Source organism: Anoplophora glabripennis, unplaced genomic scaffold (assembly GCF_000390285.2).
Source record: "Anoplophora glabripennis isolate ALB-LARVAE unplaced genomic scaffold, Agla_2.0 scaffold98, whole genome shotgun sequence".
Lineage (NCBI taxonomy): Eukaryota > Metazoa > Arthropoda > Insecta > Coleoptera > Cerambycidae > Anoplophora > Anoplophora glabripennis.
The window spans coordinates 850,938-861,397 of NW_019416280.1; the positions used below are offsets into that span (position 1 = coordinate 850,938).

The 10,460-nt window shown below is 31.2% G+C and overlaps 1 protein-coding gene and 1 long non-coding RNA gene across 2 annotated transcripts; both read left to right on the forward strand.

Moving 5' to 3' along the window:
* Positions 1-527: 527 nt before the first annotated feature.
* On the forward strand, positions 528-1,237 carry LOC108904941 (forkhead box protein D1-like). The gene is made up of 2 exons (XM_018707666.1): positions 528-791; positions 956-1,237. Exons 1-2 carry the CDS (start codon positions 552-554, stop codon positions 1,235-1,237), a joined length of 522 nt encoding a protein of 173 aa, XP_018563182.1. The 5' UTR covers positions 528-551.
* Positions 1,238-2,547: 1,310 nt separating this feature from the next.
* LOC108904950 lies at positions 2,548-3,671 on the forward strand. The gene is made up of 2 exons (XR_001964248.1): positions 2,548-2,710; positions 3,481-3,671. It is a non-coding gene; the product is annotated as an uncharacterized LOC108904950 (long non-coding RNA).
* Positions 3,672-10,460: the final 6,789 nt, after the last annotated feature.

Here is a 10,460-nt window from a genome sequence, read left to right on the forward strand (position 1 = left end):
TTTCTTAATAATGAACATAAAGGTTTCTTTAGTAAAATTGATAACAAAAAAATATACTATATCTTTTGTAACGGTCAGAAAATAAACCAAAATATTGTGGAAAATGTAAAAGCAAATATATGATACATAGATATGGTTGTAATCAGAAAAAAGGAAGGCTTCTGACAAACGTTAACTATACAACGTGTTCCATTTAAATTTGTCTATATCTCCAAAATGCAACTTTCAATTGATTTAAAATATTTTTTTTAAATCTCAAGAAAATATCCTTTGATGTGAAGTATTTTTTATAGATAGAAACACAAAGAAGAAAGGAGGGATGTAAGGAGAGATTAGAGTTGTGTGAATACCCTTGTACAGTTTTAAAATTAAAATAAACGAGCAAAATCGAAAACAAGAACAGGTCCATTAATTTAAACGCAACACTAATAAATGTATTCATATTTGAATATTAATGACAACAAACGATTATTTTATAATTTTGCATATTATTAAAATTTGGTAGGTATATAAATACCCACAGATTCCAATTTTTTGAGCCAGTGTGTAAAATGAGGTTAACTGCGGCGCTATTCGTAGTAGCAAGTGTATTTGCAAGTGTTACTTCTGAAAAAACTGAAGATGTAACTCTACCAAAAAGAGTTGGGATTGTGTATCTGATACCAGTTTTCCATCCCGACTACTATGAGGGCACAAAATTTAGTGAACTAAGCAATGATGTAGATACAGAACTGCTGGGAAAAGCTCTCCCAGCTCATGCTCTGCTGTTGACTGTGCCAACAAGGAAACAAGTAAGGGAATGAGTTTTTTCCTTCTGCGTATTTTACAAAAAATAATTCATTGTGACCATTCTTTAAAATAAATTCCTTTTATTCTTTGAATGTAGATAGATTTAGTTTATGTATTCAACTTTAACAAAAATAAATAATTTTAATAATTCAAATTTATATTTCAGATCGAAGACGTAGAAACTGAAGAACCCACACCCAAAAGAGTCTTTCACAGCCGCCATCGGCGGGCTGCTTATCCAGGTGGTAGAGGGGGTGGTGGCGGTGGAGGATTTGGGGGTGGTGGTGGATCTGGAGGCGGTGGTGGTAGAGGACTTGCTGAAACAGGATGCCAATCTTCTTCTTCCTCCTCCAGTAGCAGTTTCAGCTCCGGACGTGGTGCAGGAGAAGGCGGAGGTGGAGGTGGCGGTGGAGGTGGAGGAGGAGGACATGGAGGTGGTGGATTCTAAGAGTTGTAAGTATTTGAACAGATGGATGAGAAACCCTTCCATTTCTAATCTTTTTGCCAATATTTTAGAATGTAACCTCTTTTGATTTCGCAATTGATATGGTGTACTCAAACTCTTCCATAAATATCAACAAAATGATTTTATAAATTACATTTACTTAAATAATTAAAGATCTGAATGTAATGCAAAAGTGTCACACCATATTAAAATACGTATGTATGTTTGACTTATTCCTACTCTTGACTGATTATTCTTGACTTAATATTTCTTTACACCCTGTATACAAAGCTACCCTAATGATATTTGATAAAATTAGCAGTATCTTCTTACGAAAATATTTGAAAAAAATGAAAATCGATATAAAAAAGCTGGTAATTTCGAGGCATTTTAATAAATTATATGTTTTTAATATTAGGTACCTTTTGTACTTCTACTTAACTTTGAAAAGTATTAAATGATTTCAAATCAAGTATAAAAATTTTCCTAAGATCTCCTGAAGTCGTAGTTATACGCTATTTGACACCAACATTTAGATATAATAAAAAGGAACTATTAGAAAACTATTAATGGTATTGTAGGAAACAATTATACTGCGTACTAAAGCCTCTGAATTGTACAAGACTTTTACAAACAATTAAACGGCAATGACAAAAGTGTGCTAATCAGTCTATATTAATAGGAATTATTGCTTTTATTTTTGTCTATCCAATTACAATGTACCGATATGTAGGGCTGTCAGAGAGCGACGCAATTCAATGCCGTGCCAAGACACGGGTAAGCCTCTGCTGTTCACATTCACGTCTTTGCTATCGTGCGAATGTTGCGTAATTAATTCTTATCTGTTGCGTTGGTGTTTATGGTGGTATATTGTAGAAAATTTAATCTGTTACTTTTTGATATGATATTTTATAAATTATATTTATTTAATACAAAAAAAATGTATAGCCCAGATGCGTCAAGCATTTGAATCTGAAGCGAAATTAAAATTACCAGTTTCCTATTACTAAAATAGTCGAAAAAAATAAAAATAGAAAAAACCACTACACTAGTAATTTTGAAAGAGTTTGGAGGACTACGTTATTTTTTTAATTATTAATTTTTTATATTAACTTTTATTTAACTTTGAAAAGTACTAAACTTATTCAAAAGTCTAAAAAACTGTTACTAAATTTTTATCTGATGAAGTCATATAATATGCTCTTTCAAACCAACATCTAGATACGATGAAAAGTAACTTCACAAGTAAGCTATTAATTAGTAACTAGTTATATTGTAGGAAACAACTAGTCTGTCGACTAAATAGCATTCAATACACCCGTAGTAACATGTTTACTTGATATTGCGGCTGTAATTCGATACAGGGGGGAATATCAGTCCACAGTGTAGCCGTTTCCTACAATATCATTATAGTTGTTTTTGAAATTGCTTTTTGGTATATTTAGATGTTTTTGGTGTCAAACATGGCTTCATCAGGTAAGAACTTTAGGAACATTTTTTGACTTGATTTGAATTAATTTCGTACCTTTAAAAGTTAAATAAAAGTTCAACTGTTAAGTAAGTTTTGTATTGAGTATACAAATATTATATTATTACGTACCTTGACAAGTGGCAATAATAATCATAGCTATACTCCGCGGTCGAAATTATAGAGAGTGACTCAGACATAATATAAAAACACTGTTACCATAATGCGTATAAAATATAAAATGATTTTTATACGGTTCAATATTATTTATCTTTGTGCCGCTCGCTACGCACATCGATATAATCTATAATCGTGTAGAGACCAAGTTACACTGAACGTAGATCTATATTCTATCTCTGTCTTTTGCACTTGGTAGGGAATAGGGAAATGCTTTTTTAGTGGGTGTAAACGGACTTGATTTACCCGTCCTGAGAAACGTCATAGCATAAGCGTAGACGAGGGGTCTAATTCCATGGCTATAATAAATTTATAAATTAAAAAACACAACTGAAGCGTTTTAAAATGCTGTAATAATTAAAATGGATCAAAGTGCCGGTTATAGCAAACCGTAAAAAATATTAGATGTTATGTTTTATTATCTTTTTTCAATATTTTCTATATCTTGTTGCCTTTTACGCAGACACGCCAATGGATTTTCGTTCCCGGCACGCTTCATCTCCCTTACTAGTCCAAAATCTAGCGATGAGTCACTCTCTATAATTTCGACCGCGGAGTATAAATATAGAGAAAATTAATTAATAAGATATTTTTGTTTCAGAGGGACTTGGATGCTGCCTTAAAGTTGTCTTCTTGTATATAGTGCAAACTAAATTGAATCAAAACATAAAAAAAAATGGATTTTGTTAATTATTAAATAAAATATAAGAAAAAAGACTACAAACTCTCTTCACCAGTCTTCCTTTATTATTTTAAACAGAAAACGTTTCAAATAAAATCGTTTTAATTAGAGTAGTTTTATTTAATTCGGATTATAGCTAATGTAGGTGTAATATGCCACACACCTTAATTTTTTAAATAACCTATTTCTTCTATAAAACAAACAATTCTGATGGAGAAATAGATTGTTTTCAAATTGTGTAACTTCTGCAAAAATTGTGACTTAACACCTACCTTCCCTCATAAGTTTATATACCTACAACAAATGATAAATAGTAAAATAATAATAGAATTATCGTTTTCAATAAAAAGTCCAGTTCCATTAACAGAAAGAAATACCATATTTATATGTGAAAACAATTTCCTTTTAATTCTGAATTTAGACACCCTAAAGACAATCTAAATAGTGTATTTTTGTTTATTACACTAATGTTATCGTTAATTATTGTAGTTGGAATTTTTTTGGAATTCTATTGAATTGCCCCAGTTTGTAGTAATAAATAAATAACTTTAGTGAATTAAATTCCTCAATGATGGATATATTAAATAATGTGAACCATTGTACAATTTGTTTATTCCTTTTTACAAAATATGCAAATAACTAGTGTTTATATCTGTGAGCAAACGTAAATTATAATTGGCATATAAATCAATACATACTTATACAATAATTGATTACAAATTGTCTGTAACGAAAACTGGTAGTTATGAACTTCTGACAAACATCTCAAACGAGATTTTTTGCATCTCTTCACCTTGAATGTCTAACATGAGGCGGAAACCTGTCCAATTTCTCGAGCGATAATAAACAAATATGACGTACTGGGAATCTTGAAAATTTATTTTAGTTTTTATTAGTAGCTCTTACATATTCTACGTGGCATTAAAATAATGTTAATTAATCAGATAGGTAAAAATATTTAAAAAATATTATTCTTGAGAAGATAGTAAAGAGACTGTCGTATTTCAGATCCCGAGTGCGTTTCGAATTTCACTCAACTTTGGAGTCAGACCTACGAAACCGTTTGCAGACGAAGTCTCAGTCAAGAGTAGTTGCATGAAGGTATCCAGTCGACCGTTCCTGTAAAACAGAAAACGCCGAACATATGTCAAAATTTTCGAATAGGTTTCGAATCGAAATTGTTATCCATGTTTCTAATGCAACAACGGAGCGACCGCCGACGATTCTCGTGGGACGCCCAAAATTTCAGCCCAGTTTTCCGCGAGGAAACCAGAAATTACAAGAAATTTAAACTCGACGCGTCTTATAAATCTAATACATGAATAAGTCATATATCAGCCATATATCACCCAAATCCAAAGAGGTCAGATGTCACAATTGATATAGAAGAGCGATTCCCGAGAATTGACGGAGCCACCGTGAAGTGGGATCGAACGTCGCCTCTGGTATCTTAACAAGGCTTTGGGCCATATACGATCCGAATTCAAGCGTATTCATTGTCATTGTATACCTTGAAACCCTCCTTACTTATTTAGAGGAAAATAAGTCCTTAGGATATACCGAGCGTTCCACACGACAGATCCCAAATACGAAGCCGACAGTACCGGAAATACACGCTAGAGTTATGAGGATTTCGACATAAATGGCACCCTTACTTAACTTAGAAGTATGAGAAATATAAATGCTTTGCTCTACTCTACAAAAATGGTAAGATATAATTGCAGCATACATTTATCCCGCTTCGTCACTTTTTGGGATGTGGATGGGCCATCTGTGACCATTATCAGAAACAATAAATAGGTTACCTTTTCAAAATTTTTTGTAACGTGAATTCTCAGAACTTAAAAGTAACCAGTTTCAGGTTTAATTATATTTAAATAAGTTGATATTGAAACAACGTAAATTTATTGAAGAAACGGGGATGTCCCCTGTAAAAAAGGAATGTTATATCATTTAATAGTACGTAAACATTTATTTGATTCCTAATTCGAGGTCTATTTTTACATATTTATCGAAAATGAGTATTAAATGCGCCATTAACATTTTGTTCGACAGTAATCGTTAATTAATATCAAATTTTCATATTATATCAATATTACATTCAGTTAAAACCACAATTAATAAAATAGTAATAAAATTAAAACTACTAAAAGTTGGTAGGAAAAACAATTATATACTCATTTTATACTGGAAATATTTTTGGTTCGTAATCGATTACCTTAATTAAAAATATTTTGTATTTCATTAATAACAACGAAAAAAATCAGAATTTGGAAGATAATTAGTTTTAAAAAATCCAAGAAGTTTTAATATAATTACTTTTATATATTTATTTATGCAGCAGAAAAACTAAAATGCAAACAGTCTTTTTATCATCATCTGCGTTCACATTAAAATATAAAATTGTTTTATTTGTATACAGCGTATTTTAGTCATGTCACTGATTTTAAGGGAAAAACAGAAAAAATATTTTCAAATCATTATTTAAACCCCTTTTTGTACCGCTCCTGACCGCTGACCTACAACTTATTAAAGTTGTATTTTTAACTTTTTCGCCGTTTTATAATTGAATATGAGTTTTTAGTATTACATATGTTCAAATAGGTAATTATTCAGTTTGTAGTACATATACCCTATTGTATAACATTACTTTTCAGAGTGGTATGGTATCTACTTATTTAAAATGACAAATACGGCTAAAAAACACTCACTCATTCGTCCATAGAGATACATTACGCTTTGATTCTGAAAGCAATTGCAAAACTGGACGAGACGAAGGAAATCAGCTGTTTCGCTACAACGTCCGATCGCTGATTACTTCGCCGGTCTGTGCGGCGCGTTCCCTATTACGAAGTGGAGCGTCGGGTTACCGGGAGTTTGTTTATTTTTAAAATATCGACAAAAATCTTGTTTTCGATTTTCTGTCTTTAGTGTGCCTTTCGAATACGTGGTTAAAATTAATGGCATTATGTCTGAAACACCCTGTATACACATCCCAAGAAATATGTTGACAAGTAAATTTACCTGCTTGTTACTCATGTACAAATTTTATTAACGAGGTTCGAGATATGAAATGAATATAATTATTTAACATGATTTATATTTATAACCTGTTACATTATGTTACGTAACATTTAACAACCACAATGCAACATATGACATCATAAACATATTTATTGATTTAATAAGTCAAATAAAAAGTTCGCATCCAAAAGGTCAAATAAAGAAGATGACGACTGTATTTGTTGTTTTATTGATATCAGTGAATATTTTATTAATTATTAACAAAAATTATTATTATAAGTTATTCAGATATTTAAAATAAGAACATATAAATTAAATAGTCCTCAAAATAATTCCTAATTGTTTAAAACAAGTATGAGACTGTTTCATTGATTTGAAAGAAAAGTGATAAAATTTTTTAAAGTTTAACTCTATTTTCCTCTGTAACCACATGTTCTGGAATTGTTGATATCTCCATTAGTTTTCATTCTATTGTTACTTGAGTGGAAAGTGTTTAAGTGTTAGTGACGATTTTTGGACTAATCTGCTAATTATTTCATTTTGTTCTCACGGGTAGAGGGTGCTAATTACACTTTACTGGTGATGTAAATATGACTTTTTTAGCCTGCAACTATAGATAAAGAATCTGTCTTTGTCATTCCTGTTTTCATCAATAATTTTCTCTGCCGAAATAGAGATGGACACCTTACAAATCTTTTACACCAAAATCAAATCTATATAACTTTATATATATTTAATATAAATACGCTATAAAAAATTTAACAATGTTATATGCAAGCCATACAATAAGTTAATGAAGAATGTGATTTACAGTCACTATACGTCTGTACTAGCAATATACATTTTATATCTAATATTTACTTATTCATCTATCACATACAGTGTGGAACAGCCAAATGGAATAAATTCATTATCTCAATTATTGTGCACATTTATAAAAATCCCGATACACGTCGATTGTGGATCTTGCAACGTAAAAATTTCATTCCCAAATTCAACCCTATTCGAGTGACAATTCCAAACTCTAAATTGTACGTGAGAAGTAGGAGCTTGTGATACCTCATTTGAAAGGTAATTTTATTGCCTATTCAAAAATGCTATGGTTTTAATATTTATTGCAAAAATTAATGGTCTGCTTAACAAAACAACAAACAAAAATATAAAAACAGCGTTTTGTTCTTGCAGGTTAGCAAAAACAATTTCAGTGTTCTTTTTCAACATTTTCTACTAAAAAGGAGATATAAAAACTTTTACATTATTCATAGGTATTGCCAATTTTATTGAAAAAAAAAAATACTTAGTTGTGGTTAGGTCAGTCACGCCTCAGATGTTGGAAAACGTTAGAAGACATTTTTATTTACGATTAGGATGCGGCCAAGACGTTTAAGCAACTAATTTTGAACATCTTCGTTGAAATTAAGTTTTTTTTAGTTTGCTGAAGCGAATTTCGTCAAACCGATGTATTTATTTTTTTTACTGCTAATTTTTGCAATAAATATTAAAACCATAGTATTTTTGAATAGAGAATGAAAATACCTTTCAAATGAGGTATCACAAGCCTTTACCTCTCATTTAAAAATTTTGGAGTTGTAACTGCCATTCGAAGGGGGTTGAATTTGGGGATGAAATATTTACGTTGCAGGATGTCATTTCAGAATCCAAAATCGACGTATCTCGGAATTTTTTATAAATATGCACAATAATTGAGATACTCAATTTATTCCATTTGGCTGTTCCACACTGTATAGTAGGTATACAATGTTCTTATAACACCGTTTATAATGAACAAAGCGCATTTCTTTCAGTACAGCAACTTTCAATACAATTTAATAATGTAGTAATTTTTTTACAAATAGGTTCATAAGAAATTTTAAATAAATTTTCAAATATTCAAATGAAAACATCAAGGCATTCATATTTGAAATGTTCCGGGAATCTACGGGAAAGATAACTGTAATCGAAATTTAAAATTTCATTGGTTTATGATAAACAAAAAAGTCGTCGTTGAAGTCACTGCTTTAAAAATAATTATTTTGTAGTAGAAGGAAATCTTATTTAATTTAAAGCATATTTGTATAGAATACATATTTCTCAATTCAAATATAACCAATGTTCTTTATTTATGTATACAGGGTAGGAAAGTACCGATGGTCTATCTGAAGTTACGTGAGAGCGATAAAGTAAGCCATAGAAATCCATGCGATAGAGAAGGATGGCTATAATGAAGGCGTGTCATAGTCACCGCCCGTTTCGTCCTTCCACAAATAAGATCCACTTCTTATTTGAGGAAGGGCGAAATGGGCGTTGACTATTAGACGCCTTCATTATAGCCATCCTTGTCCATCACATGGATTTCTATGGCTTACTTTATCGCTCTCACGTAACTTCTGATAGACCATCGGTACTTTCCTACACTGTATTTATATATATTTATTTAAATTAATGTTTAATGAGCTGTAGTTGAAGGTTACATGTTAGTCCTACAGGAACAAACCCAGGGCATTACGGAAATAATACATACCGGTACAGGTAAAATGTAAAATTAAAAAGGTTAAACACACGGTATCTAAAATATAGTAAGTACAATAAATAATAGAAGGAGCCTAGAAAAAACATAGTTAAAAAAATAAAATATAAAAACTTAAAAGCGTAGATTGTAGGCAATCTTTAGCAGCTGTTGTAAACTTGATACATTTATATCACACACATCAGATAATAAATTTAAATACGGGTGATTTTAACATAAGGATAGTTCTAGCAAATTGGCAATAAAATATTGCGTGAGATCTTATTGACAATCGCGGCACCAAAAAATGAAGCAGAGAAAGAATATAAGTACAGTTAATCACATTATGTTATAAAAAAATGTGGCAGAACATACACATCTTTTTTCTAAGGACTACATATTATACCTAGTTGTTAATATTTTATTATCAAACCAAAATGAAAGACATTTATCTCAATAGATTCAATGTTGTCAATGTAACAGTCATAATGTGGATACCAAACTAAAGAACATAATATTTTTAAGGTGTTAGGGACTCTAAATGATTTGCTGTTTCTTATTATAAATCCTACTTTCTTAAAATCTACTTTGACAATATAATCAAACAAGTATTGGTAAAATAAATTTTCAGTGAAAGGGGAAGTAAGTAATTACTATTATCAAAAAGGTTTTATTTTCTGCAAAACAATATAGGATTTTTTTTTTCATTGTTTTTTCATATTGTTGCCCATATTTTTTTTAAATTCGTGCTTGTTTCTCTTTTTTTCAAGTGTCTATATTTTATCCCGTTCAAGTGTCTTGATAAATTGCAATAAAAAAAAAATTATGCATCATTCTATACAGAATAACCTACACCACCTACAACAACCGATGGTGAGGAAGATCTCATGAGGTACTCCAGCCAAAAAAAAAAATAAAATTTAGAAAATCAACCCATATATTCTAAAATACGAAGGTGATACTACTCAAAGTGTATTTCCTATTTTAGTTCTTATCCGCGAATTACGAGTCAATGTCTCCAACACACGTTCTTCTGCAGGTCCGCCATGCGCCCGTACAAATTACATAAATGGAAAGTATGATCGCTGCACGACGACGTGCCAGATTACTATTACGGTGCCGTTGCAGTGGCTGCATCACATGGGCATGTTCGGCAGGATAAAGGAGGGCAGTCAGACTGGCAACAGGACCGATGCAAATATTTCATTGAGCAGAGGGGCCCACAGAAAATATAGTACTAACGTAGAATTAAATCTAACATATGAATAATGAAACTGTCATGGCGGCGTCACATGTTAATTAGCTTCCAAAATAAAAGATGGCGCGGAGAATGCTAACCCTGTCATTTTGGGTTGGTTGGTAATGCAGT

Bases quoted from the DNA above. Each gene is read 5' to 3' on its own strand.
- LOC108904941 (XM_018707666.1), top strand. From the start codon at position 552: ATGAGGTTAACTGCGGCGCTATTCGTAGTAGCAAGTGTATTTGCAAGT. The intron at 792-955 runs GTAAGGGAATGA...TTTATATTTCAG, and splicing joins CTGTGCCAACAAGGAAACAA to ATCGAAGACGTAGAAACTGA.